This window comes from Pinus tabuliformis, chromosome 7, assembly GCF_031772625.1.
Source record: "Pinus tabuliformis cultivar Carrire ecotype Pingquan chromosome 7, CPIR1, whole genome shotgun sequence".
Lineage (NCBI taxonomy): Eukaryota > Viridiplantae > Streptophyta > Pinopsida > Pinales > Pinaceae > Pinus > Pinus tabuliformis.
In genome coordinates, this window is record NC_142293.1 from 2066643234 (window position 1) to 2066661115 (window position 17882).

General features: G+C 39.9%; 1 protein-coding gene across 1 annotated transcript in view; it reads right to left on the bottom strand.

Moving 5' to 3' along the window:
• The window catches only part of LOC149256804 (signal recognition particle-related / SRP-like protein), a 395315-nt gene that overhangs the window by 50703 nt on the left and 326730 nt on the right, over positions 1-17882 (bottom strand). Inside the window, exon 11 of the mRNA XM_089460884.1 lies at positions 17231-17360. Within this exon, the coding sequence (XP_089317010.1) occupies positions 17231-17360 (130 nt within the window). The remainder of the gene's footprint in view (positions 1-17230; positions 17361-17882) is intronic.

Below are 17882 nucleotides of genomic sequence, written 5' to 3' on the forward strand. Positions count from 1 at the left end.
GAAGCTTATGTAAATTTTCATTCTTTGATTAATAAATTGCCTGTAGTACCCACGTTGGGACAGGCCGTGGACTGTTTCCCTCCTTGCACTCTGAGGGTTTTAACCACGTCAAAAATACTGGTGTATTGATTTGAGATCTGGTTGTGAGCGGTGTCCTTTTGGTATTCTTTCTGTGGAACTTACCCTGTAAATTCTTACATGGTATCAGAGCGATTTGAGGGCCGCGTCCATTGGTGATCCAAATCTGAAGCCGGTAGAACTGCATGCGGCTGTCATTTCCTAGATCTGTTGTTTCTGACTGCTTTCGGGCCGAGAGGACTGCTCTGTTGCGTTTGGAGCATCTGTTCCAGTGAGGAACCCCTTTCGTTTCATGCGAAAAGGTTTCCGGTAGCCCTAGCTGCGTCATTTTTCAGATCGGGAGGTATACAGTGTTTTTTTTTTGCAGTTTACTGTTAATTTCTCTCTGCTTATTTCGGTCTCAGTTTATTTAGCCTTTTTTTTTAACCGGATCTATACCTTTCATTTCTGCGTATGCTCTTTGCCCTGCGACTCTGTGCGATCTGGGCAAATCAGAAACAGAAAGGAAAGATTTTTCTCATGCGTATGCTCTTTTCCCTGCACCTTAGTGTGATCTCGGAAAATCAGAAACATTGAGAAAAATATTTAGTTTTTCGGCTAAAGCTAACTTTGAGATTTTTTTTTTTTAATTTCTAGTTTTTTGGCTAAAGCTAACTTCGAGCCGCAAGGTTCGTTTTTCTTTGCATATTCGTGTTGGGTTTTGTGTTTTGTGTTTTGTAGGGAAAAAGAGCTTTCTCAAGGCAAGCACGCAAATCGAGGGCCCCCCCCCCCTCCTCTCTCTCTCTCTCTCTCTCTCTCTCTCTCTCTCTCTCAAATATTTTGTATAGATCAATTGGTTCAAAGCTATTTTTAGAGAGTAGAGGTCTTGGGTTCAAGTCTCCATTTTGTGGGGGCGGATTTTTTCATTCCCGCACATTCGCGCACTTTGCCGGCAACGTCAACAATTTTTTTTTAAAAAGCCATAACTTCTTCATCCGGAAGCCTTTTTCAGAGCCGTTTTTTTTAAAACCGCCTATTTTTTCGAGATCTATCCATTGGTACACTTACTTTCAGCATCTTCAGCTTCATTTTTAAAAAAAAAATGGAAAGTCCATGCCAAGTCATTCTTGACAGCACTAACTACTTCCAATGGGTAGAATACATGGAAGATTTACTTAGAAGTAAAGGTCTCTTCAGAATAGCCACAAACCAAGAGAAGAAACCCAAAGATGAAGACAAGGCGGCAAAATGGGAAAATAGACAAGATCAAGCACGTGGTTTGATAGGGATGTCTATTTCTCCTGATCTTAGATTCCACATTGCAGGACTTGAGACTCCTCATGAAGCATTAGAAAAACTTGCTAAAGTTTTTGGGATTAAAAATGAAATTAGATCCCATCAACTTGAAAATGAGCTTCTTACTTTGGATCCTAATAATTTTTCTTGCATTGAAGATTTCTTGTCAAAATTCAAGACCCTTAGATATCTCTTGGAAGGTGTTAAAGTTAAGAAAGATGATGGTAACCTTATTTATTCCATCCTTACTAAGTTGGGACCAGCCTACTCTGTATTTGTTTCCACTTTCCATTCTACAAGGGAAGCTTTCATTTGTCAAGGACAAGACTACAAGGCCCCTTCCTTTGACTCCTTTTGTGATTCCTTAATAAGAGAACAAGAAAAACTCTTACACCTTGGTCTTCTTAATCTTGGAAACTCTTCCACAAAAGCGTTAGCCGCCCAGCAGCAACCAAATTCAAAGAATCCTAAGAAGTCATATCCTCAAAAGAATGGTCCTAAACCATTTCAGCCTCAAAATGAAAGATCATTTCAGCAAAATGATAAGACCAATAAAAACAAATGGAAGAAGACTGATAGACATTGTAACTTTTGTAATCGAGATGGCCACTTAGAATCTAAATGCTTTAAGAAGATGGAAGCCTTGGAAGCCGCAATGAAGAAACATAACATCCATCTGGAGCCTACTTCAACTTCAACTTCCGGAACGGCACTTTCTGCATGTCATCGTCAATCATCTCAGTCTGGTTATGCATTAAATGTATCTTCTTCTTCTTCTCATTCTCATGAGTGGCTCATTGATTCTGGAGCCTCTTGTCACATGGCCAAAAACCAAGCCATGTTTTCTTCTTTAAATGATTGTAACACCAAAAATATATATGTTGGTGATGATAGATCTCTTAATGTTGTAGGGACTGGAACTGTTCATCTAGACAATGGTCAGTTCAATGATGTATTATGTGTTCCAAACTTATCCTGCAACCTTCTATCTGTCTATCAGATAACTCATTCAGGTGAAGGTAAAATTGTTGAATTTTCACCTCATGATGTTGTAATCAAGGATCTAAAAGATCCTAAACAGATTCTAGCTACTGGTCTTGCTGATGATTCCAAAAGGTTGTATAAGTTTCACAACTTTGGGTCATCCCATCTTCCCTCAGTATTTGTTGCTCATAATGATGAAGTGAGCAAACTTTGGCATGAGCGTTTGGTCACTTAAACTATCGCTCCCTTCAGCATCTATGTAAAGAAAATATGGTGACAGGTCTTCCTATGGTATCTTGCAAAGATGGTGTTTGTTCCGGATGTGTACTCGGAAAACATCATCGGGACAGTTTTGACAAACGTGCCTCTTGGCACGCCTCAGCCCCTTTACAGCTTGTGCACAGTGATTTATGTGGTCCTCTTCCTGTTGCTTCATTCTCTGGCTGCAAGTACTTCTTAACTTTCATTGATGATTTCTCTAGACGCACTTGGGTATACTTCTTAAAACTCAAGAGCGAAGTATTTAGCACTTTTTTGGCCTTCAAAGCATTTGTTGAAAAACAATCTGGACATCAAATTCTTAAGCTAAGAACTGATAATGGTGGAGAATATGTTAAAAACGCATTCATCAACTTTTGCACCGAAAATGGAATTCAAATGCAACATACTGTTCCATACACTCCACAACAAAATGGTGTAGCTGAAAGGAAAAATCGCACCTTAAAGGAAATGGCTAATTGTATGCTGCAATCTAAAGGACTCAGTCTTAGTTTTTGGGCCGAAGCAATTAATTGTGCAAATTATATAATCAATCGCACTCCTACTAAGGTTCTAGAGAATATCACTCCAGAAGAAGCTTGGAGTTCCATTAAACCAGATGTAAGTCACTTTCGTGTGTTTGGAAGTGAAGCATGGGCCCATATTCCAGATGAAAAGCATAAAGCTTTAGAACCTAAGAGTGAGAAATGTACTTTTGTTGGATATTCTGAAGATGTAAAAGGTTATAGACTTATTCCATTTAAGTCCAAAAATGTTATCATTAGAAGAGATGTAAAATTTGATGAAAATAAATCGGCCTGCGAGCCTAGTCCGGCGGATGTGCCACCTCTTCCTATCTCTTCTATCTTTGAAAACATTTCTTCTTCTGATGATGAAAGCGAGGATGATAATCCTCCCCCACCTTCTCAGGATCCTCAACTTCCAAGATGGGTCCGTGCTACTCGGGATGCAGCAGGTGATCTTGCCGGTGATCCTACAGATCAGCGACGTACACGTTCTCAGTTTGAAAGAGCCTCTTCTTTACTGGCTCAAGCTCCAGTAAATCATGATCCTGACACTTTTGCAGAAGCTTCAGGCCATCCACATTGGGAAGCAGCTATGAATGAAGAATATCATTCATTGATGACAAATGATACATGGGATCTTGTTCCTCTACCAAAGGGACGCAAACTTGTTAGATGCAAATGGGTTTACAGAACCAAGTATGGACCAGATGGGAAAGTTGATAAACATAAAGCTCGTCTAGTTGCTAAGGGCTTTTCACAGGTTGAAGGCATTGACTACACTGAAACCTTCTCTCCAGTTGCCAAAATGAACTCTATCCGCCTTGTTCTTTCCCTTGCTGCCTCTTTAAAATGGGAAGTCCATCAAATGGATGTTAAATCTGCCTTCTTGCATGGGGACTTGCAGGAAGAAATCTATATGGAACAACCCATTGGCTTCATACAAACAGACTCCAGCCTCGTTTGTCGACTTAAGAAATCCTTTTATGGCCTCAAGCAAGCTCCTCGGGCTTGGTATGCCAAAATGGATAGCTTTCTTTTAGAATCTGGCTTTTCTAGGTGTCATTCTGACAATACTGTCTACACCAAGAAAGTGGGCAACTCTCTTATCATCCTTGTTCTTTATGTTGATGATCTTATTCTTACTGGTAGTGATCCCAACCTTATAAACCATGTGAAGTCCAGCCTTAAAAAGAAATTTGAAATGACAGACTTAGGACACTTACACTATTTTCTCGGTCTTCAAGTCTTGCAATCCCAAGAAGGTATTTTCCTTTCCCAGTCCAAGTATGCTTGTGATATTCTTCGTCATTTTCACATGGAAGACTGTAAGCCAGCCCCTTCTCCCTTTCAGTCTGGAGTCAAACTTTCAGTCTCTTGTACTTCTCCTGAAGTTGATGCTACCTTATACCGTCAACTTGTCGGAAAACTCTTGTATTTAACCCATACTCGTCCTGATCTTTCCTTTGTTGTTGGCCTTGTTGCTCGTTTTATGCAAAACCCCCGTGAAAGTCATTGGAAAGCAGCTAAAAGAATACTTCGTTATGTTCGAGGTACAGTACAGTTTGGGATTCATTACAGTGCCAAAGCAGCTCCTCTGTTAGTTGGTTTCACTGATTCTGATTGGGCTGGTGACCTTGATGATCGGAAGTCTACTGCCGGTTATGTCTTCACTCTTGGTTCAGGACCTATTACATGGGCTTGTAAGAAACAGGCTGCCATTTCTCTTTCGTCAGCAGAAGCAGAGTATCGTGGTGCCGTGGAAGCTAGTAAGGAAGCCTTGTGGCTTCGTCAGATCCTATCAGAGTTTGGCTTTGAGCAGCAGCATCCAACCACACTTTGGTGTGATAATCAAAGTGCCATTCAGCTATGCAAAGATCCAGTCCAGCATCAGCGCAGCAAACACATTGAACTACACATGCACTTCATCAGAAAGCTCATTCATGACCATGTTCTTGAAGTGCAATATTGTCCAACAGATGATCAGGTTGCAGACATCTTCACAAAGGCTCTCACAGAGGCGAAGTTCACTAAACTTCGATATATGCTTGGAGTTCAGGAAGTTGTCACTAAGGGGGGATAGGCTCTAGTGCCTCCTTCCTTCTCCTATTGTGTCATATTTGTAAATCCTTCAATCCTATCCCAAGTTGTTCTTAAGGGGGGATGTTAGGATATTCCGACACATAGGATATAGTTAAGTTCAACTTGGTCTAGTATAGAGTTAGGTTAGAGTTAGGTAAAGTGTGTTTCTTTACCGTTGTACATTTTGTAACTTACAATCCGACGGTCACGATATGTAGTGATCCGACGGTTCACTCTCACCTCGGTATTACCGACACTTGATCCGTGGCTTGACACCCGATTGGTCCATGAGTTCTATTTAAAGCGCATGGAGGGTCATTGTTCGGGTAATCCGTGCATGAGAGAAGCTTATGTAAATTTTCATTCTTTGATTAATAAATTGCCTGTAGTACCCACGTTGGGACAGGCCGTGGACTGTTTCCCTCCTTGCACTCTGAGGGTTTTAACCACGTCAAAAATACTGGTGTATTGATTTGAGATCTGGTTGTGAGCGGTGTCCTTTTGGTATTCTTTCTGTGGAACTTACCCTGTAAATTCTTACAGCATCTAGTAGTTATATTCAGAAATACTTTAGCTTAATAATAAAAACCCTCAGATCTGTTGCATCGGTTTTCCGGCATTGGGTTTTTCTCAGGACGTTTTTCCAAAAACAACTGTGTCATTTGTGTTGTATCCTTCTCTATTGTTCAGTTTTTTGTTTCGACATATTATTTAAATGGTGTAGGCTACAGTGTATGTATTTCCATGTTTGTTGTAGGAAACTGCAAATAACTTGTTCATGTAAATCTAACAAGTAGAATAAATATCATATCTGCTGCAGTAGGAATTCCCGAGTTTAAGGAATTTTCACAAGTTCCAGATAGATACTACCAAAAATGATGCAAAAAGAAACATATTTGTTGCGCTGTACTAGATGCCTCACTTAGGGAGTCTTGAACTGGTGATAAGCCAAAGGTTCAAATCAGTTGCATTTGATAATGCAACAAGAACAAAGTTGTTAATTGCTAGATATGTTGATGATGGTATTTTAGATCCCTAGATAAGGTTGTTGGGAGTAGGGAAGTGAGAATCAACAAATGCTCCTATCTGAATTGGGTTGATTATCACTTCTTTGAGGCTAAAAGATCAGCAAATATGTAAGGAAGATGTGTGAGACTAATAAGCATATATAGGCCCTTCAAAGTGTGTGATGTTGCACAAGGCAAAGGATGGAACTATTAAGAGTCCGATAATCAGAAACTACTATAGTATGGTGGGTGTTAAAATGAGTGGAAAGCAGACAGTAGAAGTCTAGGAATTAATCAGGAATTGACTTGGATGAGATTTTGTTAAAATGTGCAACTAAGGCCAAATTCCACTTTGGGCAGCTCATTGGCCTAAGATGATTATTGGACAAAATTCCTCTTTTCAAGAGGACCAAAATCGACCCTGGAAGCACTAAATTTGGACAAGGAGAAATATGTTTTTGATGTCAAGCCCACAGGTGCACATTTGGTCAAGGTCGGCTTGGGGTCAAATTAGACAAATTGATCCCCCTCCAACGCATATAAATAAAGGAGACCCTCAACCTCATTTGGCACATCACACACACATCATTCTCTCTCCTCATCTGATTGGTTCGTACATCTGAGGCAACTATTCTGAAGGAGACTTTGACCAGCATTGACTTTTGGACTTTGAGGGACTATTTGACTGTGTTTTGACCAAGAAAGGATCTGTCCTAGCTGGACACATTGTTTGGCACAAAAATCAAGGTAGGAGGAACTGTTTGACTCGGTTTGACTGCAGGCTTGAGGGACTATTTTGACCGCAGGGTGACTTCATCATTTGACCAAGTTTGACCACCATTTGTTAACTGTTTTTGCTGCTGTTTGACCACCATATGTTAACTGTTTTTTCTGCTGTTTGACCACCAAGGAAGGCCAAGTATCCTTGACTTTGACCAAGCTCAAGAGGAGTTGTTTGACTATTGTGTTGACCATTAATTTCTGTCTGGTTAGGGAAAGTTGACTATTGTTGACTTTTCAGAATTGCAGTCTTCCATCAACTTGATCAGATTTGACTTTGACTTCATCAGTTGGATATTGGTTTGGATTCTTTGCAAAAGTCAAGTCACATTGACTTTGACTTTCATCATTGTACTCTATTGGATATTCTCTCTCTACTGAACATTTGATATTTGATAATAAGAAGGATTGATTAAGGGTTTCCCCCTTTGGGGATTTTTCCCTAGCTTTAGCTAAATATCGGTGTTCTCTTGTCTTTTGCAATTATTGTTTATGTCCTACCTACAGTTACTGCCAATGTGAATTAATGGTTTATGTGATTTCTACTAGAAATTAAAGTGGAATTGTCATTGGGCTAATAAAAGGACATTGAAGTAATTGTTACAAGCATAGAACATACCATTGTTATCTAAAATTAATAGATTCTAAACACAGTCAAGGACGTTATACCAGGCATCATGATTTAAAATATTTGGAAGGAAAGAAATAAAATGTTGTTTCAGGATAAGAGGCTAAGAGAGAATCTGATCCTCCAAATCATTGCCTAAAATATCCATGAGACAGTAGCAGCCATATCCTGAAAATTTAAGCCCTGCATGTCTCAGAGGATGATAAGTAAAAACTGACAAAGGAAAATTGCAATCCAGGAGCTAAAATTGGACCACAGACCTTCAGATACATTAGAATTTGACTAAGTACTAGTAACTGTTGATTTGGGGTAGCATCGGATGTGCTCTAGCCATCAAAATTGGTGGAGAGGCTAAAGCATGTGAGATCTCCAAAACCCAGAAATGGTTTGAGAAAATTCCATCTGGTTAAAAAGATATTAAAATAATTAATATTTTTAATGGAGTTCCTAAGTCTAAACTTAGGAAAAACCAGTGTTGCGGGGGAGTGCCCCCCCCCCCTCGATCCCGCTCCCAATCTGCGCTCTGGGCGGGAGCGACTCGGGAGCAAGTCGGGAGCACACTACCATTAAAAAATTTGTGCTCCCTGTCATTTCGCGAAGCGAAGAAGGGAGCGTCGCTCCCGTTGCTCTGGGAGCGATCACTCCCAACCGCTCCCGGTTATAAAAATCGCTCCATGGACGAGAGCGGATGGCGTAGAATTATATAAATAAATAGATAAATTAATTAGAAGAACAAAAAAAAATCCGGCGGGAAAAATATTGGTTTTTTTTATATAAATTGAGGGAGGGAGGGTAGGAGGGTTTCATTATCATTGTGAGAGTGAGAGTGAGAGCTCAATTGAGATTGAGAGAGGGAGATTGAGAGAGGGTGAGAGTGAGGACTCAGGAGCAAGGAGAGAGTGAGAGAGAGCAAGGAGAGAGTGAGAAGAGAGCAAGGAGCAAGGGGAGATTGAAGAGCTTGCAAGGGGAGATTGGACGCCAAAGAGGTAGGCTCGCCGCTCTACAATATTGAATAGAATGTCTAACAATTTTTTTTTAATGTTTATTAAATTATTCCTAATTTCTAAATAAATAAATAAATTTTTCTCTATTTCCCATTCCCAATCCGTTTTTTTAAATTTTGCAGATTCAAAACTTCAAATTTCAAACATCATGGGTATATTTCTTGGCATTTTCTTCTTCTTGGTTCCTTTTTTGGTTATTATGGTGCTGGAGAGTAGAAAAAGGAGGGTTGAAATTGAAAATGAAGAAGGGGATGATGAAGGGGGGCATAGTGGATTTGATGAAAACCCCAGTGAGGAGGCGCTGGAGGAGAGTGAACATGAGTCAGCTCAAAAAACTAAACAAGACCAAACCCCATTGTGAAAATATGTTAATAGGCCTGAAGCAGGGAAAGGGGGTGCAACCACTAAATTTCATTGCCCCCATTGCAACAATAATTACACAGGTTCATACACCCGTGCCAGAAAACACCTATGTGGGAAAATGCCATGGGATGGAGATAAACAAATAGGAATCAAAACTTGTACAGGTGTGTCAGCAACAGATAGAGCCAAATACATAAGGGAAGAGGAGGAAGTCCAATACAAATCTAAAAAATCAAAGGGTTTCTTTGAACCAAGCTCACAATCACATGCACAAAGAACTCCTTCAAGATCCTCCCAAGGAAGTGAATATGGAGGCATAGGGTCACCAGGTTTAAGGCGTAGAACCATATCAGATTTCCTTGATGAAGGGTGTAGGAATGATGTGGATTCAAAAGTTTACAGGTTTCTCTATGCATGTGGGATACCATTGAATTTTCTTCGCTTACCTTATTGGCACGAAATGGTTTCCGCCATAAATGATGCCCCTAAAGAATACAAGAACCCTGGTATGACAAGGCAAGAACTGTTGGACTTGATCATGAAAAAGAAAAAATATCACATTCTTTGAATAGAATGACATGTTCTTGGACTGACCATGGGGTGTGCATTGTATCTGATGGATGGACAAATGTAAAAGGCAATCCATTGATAAGTGTTCTTGTTGTGTCTGTTAGTGGTGCCATCTTTCTTTCAATTCAAGACCGCCATCAACATTGCAAAACCATTACTTGAAACAATTGACCATGTTGGGCCATACAATGTCATCCAAGTCATCACTGATAATGTTCCTAATTGTAAGGCATCGGGAGCAATTATTGAGGATAAATACCTCAACATATTTTGGTCTGGGTGTTTGGTTCACACAATGAACCTTTTGATGCATGATATTGTTAAGAACAAAAAAGAATATTACAAATCGATTGGTGATTTGTACAAGAAAGGCAAACAAATGATAAAATTTATTACAAATCATAGCAATACCCATGGCCTTTTCCGCAGTCACTCAAGATTGGAGTTGTTGAAGATTGCAAGGACTAGATTTGGTAGCTATTACCTCACCTTCAGGCGCCTTTTGAAGGTAAGAGAGTCATTGGCTAGCATGGTATCAAGTCCACACTGGCAGGTATTAAAGGAAAGGGCTACAAATGTAGTTGATAGGCATGGTTTTGAACAAGTGGAGGAGGACGCTCTTGATGGTATGTTTTGGGCACGTGTGAGGCAAGTATTGGATTTCACCAAGCCCATTTATCACATTATTCGATTTGCAGATACATATAAACCAGTGATTGGCGAGGTGTATGAGCAGATGAATACCATGTTGGGGCAAATAAAAGATATTGTTCATAACAATGATCCCAATTTGTACAAACTGATTCACAATTGTGTGTGTGTACGGTGAGATAAACTTAATGTTCCACTACATTGCTTGGCGTATATCCTTACGCCAAAATACTACTCTACATCTTGGTTGGGCCAACCTGCACCAGGGGGTGGGGTTAGGGCCAAACCTCATATAGATGAAGAGGTATCTAAAGGATATTTGGAAGCATGAAAAAAGTTGATACTTGACAGGGAGGAATGTGCTAGTGTGCGCCTTGAATTAGGCAGATACTTTAGTGGCACTTGTTTGTTTGGTACCTTTCATGCAATGGAAGATAGAGATAGATTTGATGCTCTCACATGGTGGGAATCATATGGCGGACATGGAATTTTTCCAAAATTGGCAAAAAATTTCTCTCATAGGTTGTAAATACTTCTTTTGCAGAGAGTTGTTGGAGCACCTACAGCTTCATACATAATGTGAAAAGAAACCCACTCAATGAAAACCGGGCACAGAGCTTGGTTTATGTGCACTACAACTTGAGGTTGTTGAGTCATTATTGTGATCGGGTTTATGAGGATCAAACATATAAAATTTGGGACAACCACCCAGAGGATGATAATTTGGAGGATGGCACTATGCATCTTGAAGAACTGGAAGCGGAACTTATAAGAGAGGAAGATGAAGCAACAACCATGCCACCTCCACCATCCAATAGCAGTGCTAGAGTTCCGAGTCTTGTTCCTTTGTTGTCGCCACCTCCATCTACACCCTCACGTGGAGGGCATGTGCCTTCTAGTTCTGGTCGTCGGTCTATGCAGGAGACTCCTAGAAGACCACCACGACCTGCTCATACATTAGACACTTCTCGTGGCAATCATAGATTTACTGTTTACTTGTCTTTTCTAGTTTCTATTAGTTTTCATAACTGTTGAGTATTAACTCTTTCATGTCATAATGATATTTTTTGTAAACAATATATGGCTGTGACAATTTAAGTTTGAAGTTTGAAGTTGGCAATTATAACTCATTGGTAATGATTCTAAATTATGAATATGATGCTTCGTGAAAGTTGTTTCATTTCATTTTATAACATTTCATTTCATGTTAGATATTATTTCTTGTAATGGTTAAATTTAGCTTACAAGTACAACTTTGGCGATCAATGATGATAAATGTTATATATTGAATTTTCAATTTTGAAAGATTTTAGTTGAAACTTTAAGATTGATGAATCATGAATCAAGATTCACGACTACAAGACTCAATATGTTGTATGTTACTAACTTGTAGACGTGATTGATGAAGAATCTAGACTATAACTTCTAGATGAATGATGTTATATGGTTGATGGTTCAATGATCAATCTATGTTTTTTTATGTTTTTTATATCTAATTCATCAATCTACATGTTATTGTCGACATATATGTATCAAAATATAAAAAATTATATATATATATATATATATATATATATATATATCGCTCCGGGATTCGCTCCCAAACCGGGAGCTTTTTAAAATGTCGCTCCCGCTCCCCGCCGCTTTCACTCCCGCTCCCAAGTAACACTGGGAAAAACAAATTATTAATGGGTATTGATATAAAATTGGGTGAGAATGTTCTAAATGACATGGATCAAGCCAAATCTAATCTTAGTCGTTGATTAGAGACTTAATCTCGGTCGTTGAAGACAGTGTTTTACGAAACAGTCGTACCGAAACGGAAACCGCTGTTTCGTTCCGTTTCATTACAAAAAATGGTGACCCGGCCCTTGACCCGGCTCGGCTGGCCGAGTCAGCTATGACTCGGCCGAGTCAGCCAATGACTCGGCCGAGTCATAGCTGACCCGGTCAACCCGGCCGGGTCCCGTCATGACTCGGCCGTTTCGTTCAAGTGCGGCTGGGGCAGCGTAATTACCAAAAATAAATCACTTTTTTGCTGATTTTTGGCTGAGTTAGTTAGGGTTTGTGGAGCTGAAAGGGTTATTGTGATTTGTTTAATGCTTTTGGGGTCCATTTCCCCCTCCCAAACTCTATTTAAGACAGCCAAAAGCTCTCATTTCACTCACAGCAGTCTTATGCATTTGAGTGAGAGTCTTCTTTGAGAGTTAGTGAGCAGTTCTTGAGCTTGTTTTGGAGCAGCAGTGAGGAGTCTTGGAGGAGCATTGTAGCTGGAGTGAGGAGCTTCTTGGGCAGCCATTTGGAGCAGCATTGAGGAGCTGATTTTTGGAGCAAGCTTGAGGAGGCAGTTTGTGCCTGGAGGTATTTTTTTCCACCTCTATAAATCTGTTTTTACTTAGTAAATTTTAGGTGCATATCAAGATAGCTTAGAGAGTGTTTTTAGTCAAATAAATGAACATTGAATCAATTTTTTTCTTTCTTTTTTTCATTTTCAGATTGTTTTCCTAGTCAAAAAATGGCACCTAGAGCAAAAGATGCTGCTTGGGCATATGTTGAAATGGTTGATGATGAGATGTGTTGCAAGTTTTGCCATAGGAAAATTAAGTCAGGTCCTGGGGGGATTCATAGGCTGAAACAACACTTGGCAGGGATTAAAGGCAATATTACTGCATGTAAATCTGAGGAATTTGGGGAGATTAGAAAGACTTTGTTGGAAAGCTTTGAAAAATCAAAGAAGAAAAGACTAGGCAAAAAGAGATACAGGCTGAAATTGGGAGGAAGAGGGAGATACAAAGAATGATGGCTGCCAACCCCCACTATGAGTTTGAGGGTTCTTCCTCTATCCCTCAAACTGATGCATCAAACCCTTTCCGTTATGTTCCTCCCTCTTTTGCTTCTGTTCAAGATAAGGGAAAGGGTAGAATGAAGGGTGATGGGACTATCAAAAGTTTTTTCACTCACTCAGGCTCCTCTCCATCAGATGCACATGGTCCTGAAGTTAGTAAAGGTCTTGCTCAGCCCACTTTAGATGACCATTGGAAGAAAGAATTGAGGGAGACTGCTTGTGACTACATAGCTAGATGGTGGTATGATGCTGATATCCCCTTTAATGTTGCTCGTTCACCATATTATGAGCCTATGTTTGAGGCCATACACGCTGCTGGAAAAGGCTTCAAAGGCCCTACTATGCAAGAGCTAAGGGGGTTTCGTTTGCAGAAAGAAATTACATCAATTAATGAGTATTTGCAAGATTTCAAGGAATCATGGGCAAGAACAGGGTGTACCATCATGTCAGATGGATGGACTGATCAAAGAAACCGTACCATCATAAACTTTCTTGTCTTCTGCCCACAGGGAACCATGTTTTTAAAATCAGTTGATGCATCTGATAAGGTAAAAGATGGCCACTTGTTGTTTCAGCTATTGGATGAGGTTATTCAGGGTGTGGGGGTGGCTAATGTTGTTCAAATCATCACAGACAATGCCTCTAACTATGTTCTTGCTGGTAGACTGTTAGAGGAAAAACACAAGACCATCTTTTGGACCCCATGCGCTGCACATTGCATAGACCTCATGCTTGAGGATATTGGAAAATTAGATTGGGTCAGAAACACTGTAGATAATGCCAAAAGCATAACAAAATTTATCTACAATCATACACTGGTTTTGAGTCTCATGAGGAAACACACTGGAGGCAAGGATATTATTAGGCCTGCCATCACTAGATTTGCTACACATTTTTTGACATTGCAATCTATGCTTTCCCAACATAGAAACTTGCAAAAGATGTTTTCCAGTGATGATTGGAATAAAAGCAGTTGGTCTAACAAACCAGAAGGCAGAGAATTGAAAAGGAAAGTCCATGATGAAACTTTTTGGAGAAAGGCAACAGAGATTGTGAAGGTTGTTGAGCCACTAGTTAAGGTGTTGCGGTTGGTGGATGGGGAAAGGTTGGCTATGGGCTTCATTTATGAGGCTATGGATCAAGCAAAGGAGCAAATAAAGACAGCATACAAGGATAGAGTGGCAAAGTATGGGCCCATTTGGGCAATCATTGATGAAAGATGGAACAATCAACTCCATCGCCCTATACATGCAGCTGGGTATTTTTTGAACCCACGGTATCATTATAAAGCTAAGGAGTCAGGAGCTTTGAGGGGGGAGGTCAGAGATGGACTGGTTGATTGCATTGAGCGCATGGTCCCATCGGAGTCTGATCAGCTGCTGATACATCAGCAGGTCACATCCTTCAGCAATGCAACAGGTACCTTTGGGAAGAACCTAGCAAAGATTGCAAGAGAAGCAGATGAGCCAGGTAAACAAAAATTTCAATTTTCAATTTCTTAATGGTTTTACTTTTTTTATTAAAGTTTGTTAAATCATTTATAATTTGAAAGTTAGATATAATTTGTAATTTTGTTGAGCTTCAGCCTTCATCTAACTCATAATTCATTACACTCCTATGTTTTTTGCAGCACAATGGTGGGAGGCCTTTGGTGGCCAGTGCCCTGAATTGCAAAGGTTTGCAATTCGTATTTTGAGTCAAACTTGCAGTGCATCTGGGTGTGAGCGCAATTGGTCTGTCTTTGAGAGGATTCACACAAAGAAGAGAAACCGTTTGGAGCAAAAACGGTTGAATGATCTAGTTTTTGTCCAATACAACCTTCGGCTCAGACGGAACCAATTGCTGAACAAAAGACCTGATTCAGATCCCATTGTGTTGGAAGACATTGATCCAACATCAGATTGGGTAGTGGAGAGTCGTCTACCAGAGTTTGATCCTGATGAGGATCTTGATGAAATTGATGTTGGAGATCCACTGCAGCGTGTTCAGTTGAATGCAGATCCCAATCCACCAGCCTCAGTCTCACAGCCAGCTAGTAGGACTCCAGTTGTAGGTGCTTCGCCTTCCTCTGCTCAACCACGACAGAAGCGCAGCCGCATTTGTACTCTATCTCAGCTTGCATCTGCTGCACAGCCTAGTGGTACTGGTACTGGCACCACTTCTACAGTTGCAGTTGGAGACGATGATGATGAGGAGGAGCCATGGGGCCCCTTGTCTGACTCTGATGATGATGATCCAGAGATTGGTCGAGATGATCTTGGCTCCTCTGGCAGTAGCTACTAGCCTCCTTGGTTATTTGTATTTTGTTTTGACTCTTGAGTCTTTGATAAGTTTGATCATGTATGACAGACTACAGTTGACTATGTATTTACTATTGCCATTGGGTACACCGTACCATTTTGATATAATGGATTGGTTCATGAGCCTACTTTGATCATATGTTGTCTTCCATGTATATTATAATGTTGTGTGTTTGGAAACTTGAATGAAAATCTTTAAAATTATGTTTAAAATATTTAAAATTATGTTTTTTTATAAAAAAATAAATATTTAATGTATTTTTTACAACGACCGAGTCATTGAAATCGAGCCGGCCGAGTCATTGCCGAGTCCGAGTCCGAGTCCGAGTCGATCCTCGGCCGAGTCCGAGTCCGAGTCCGAGTTGTAAAACACTGGTTGAAGACTCAACAGGGAAAGTATAAGAGGAGGATTGAGGGTCAGTTGGAGATACACCAAGATTGATCAGTTAGTTTGATTTTCTAGAGCGGGGTTTGTTGAGAAAATTCGAACAAGTGATCCGAGTTGTAGCGAGGGGCAGTGAGTACATAGCAAAGAGGCAGAGATAGTGCCAGAGGGTCAACGCAGTGATTGAGGAGGCTACACAGAGGCAGCAGGAGCCACGCAGAGGCTGAGGGGCCTGCATGGGTGACGCAGAAGGCTAGAGAGCTGACGCGGAGAGGCAGAAGGCTAACACAGAGGGTTCTAGAGCTACGCAGAGGCTAGCAGGGCTGACGCAGAGCCTTGGAGAAGTGCCAGAAGGATTTTCATGGGGTAGACTAGTGCTGAGACGCTGAATTTCTGCTTCTTAGAAGTGGTATTACTGCCATAAAAATATCTGTTGGGTGAGCCAGTTTGGCAGCCTAGTTGTACTCAAGAAATCTGCATAATAATCAAACCCTCAAAATTGCTGCATTGGTTTTCCCACATTGGGTTTTCCTGGGGACTATTGTCCAAAAATAACGGTGTCCCTTGTGTGTTTGTCTAGTATTTCAATTGTTGATTTGTATATGAGTTACCGTTGCATTTGTGTTTATTTTCAGTATTTATATGAATAAATAACTTGTTAACGAATAAACAAGTAGGAGAAATAAACCAGATAATGCAGGAGGGATTTCTAATGGGTAACGTTTAGAAATTTCAACAGTAACCTCCTGACCCCCATTCCTTCCAATTAAATTTTGATGGGGTTTCTCATGGCAACCTGAGAAGATCTATGGTAAGAGGAATAATCATTGATGATTGCAAAAACCAAATTTATGCATATACTGGCAAGATGGGAGAAGCCAATAATAGCATGGCAAAGATGTTGGCCAAGAGATATGTGAAGAAAAATAATATAAGCAGCCATACATTGGGAGGGGAAGATAATCATCAATATCCTTCAACAGAAGTTTTGATGACATAGAACGTAATCATACCTCAATAAATTTGCACTTTATTCCCATCATTTTCGGGGAAGCTTTTCAGCCTAGAGATTAAGAAGACAATAGTACCAGCTTAGACAATAATTTATTGTTTATCTACAGTAAACAGGAAGGGCATAATGAGGCAGCTTGTAAAGTCCCATAGTGCTAACCTTCCTTTTTGGATGTAAAATTGATGATCTTAGGGCCCAGCAAGTGAATGCAGATGTAACTAGAAGAAAGATCTCTTTAGATATTTGGCACCCCATATGAAATTTTTTACGATCCAAGCAGAAATTAGAAATGACTATATTTTTCCTGACATAGTATATGTTTGTTTGCATTCACTTACAAAATAAAATAAAATAAAAAGATTCATTGAAAAAACCTTTGCCTTTTCAACAAACTATATAGTAATCCTGCTAGATTATCAATTGCTTTATACAAAACAAATCTCTCAAAAGACCAATAACAAAAATATTTAACCAAGCTGCATACATTGTCTGTATTCTTAAGCCTCCGGTAACCCTGTAAAGCTGACTCTGCATGCTCATGGGCACGAGAAAAGAGCGCATATGCTTCTGTGTGTTTGCCAGCCAAGCTGTAAGATTCAGCCAAGTAAAAGCACCTGCACAATACCCAAAGTAGTTCCAATGCTGTGATTGCGATTCAGACCTCAAGCTAACTCACTCTTATCCTAATCAAGAAGAAAACGGGAAGATAACAAAGAAAACCAGAAATAATGACATAATTCTCAAAATCTAGACAAAATAAAATATGTATCATCATTAGATGCAATTTTCAATTTAGATGTTAATCCACTTTCCTATCAGCTTGAGTTCCTAGTCGGGAAGAAAACAGGAAAACAACAGAGAAAACAAAAAATAATGAACTAATTCTCAAAAAGTAGACAAAATAAAGTATGTATTGTCATTTCAGCTTAGATGTTAATCCACTTTCCTATCACTTGGAGTACTTCAGCAAGTCTGGAGTTTCAATCCTTACCTTTAAAAAGAACTTTTCTTGAATTTAGTTTTACCCCCATAAGCACATGGCAATAATATTTTATACACAATGGCATACCCTCTTAAAGAATTGACATCATACTCCTCACCCTGTGTTGTATCCAGGATATGTAAAGAACTTGTTC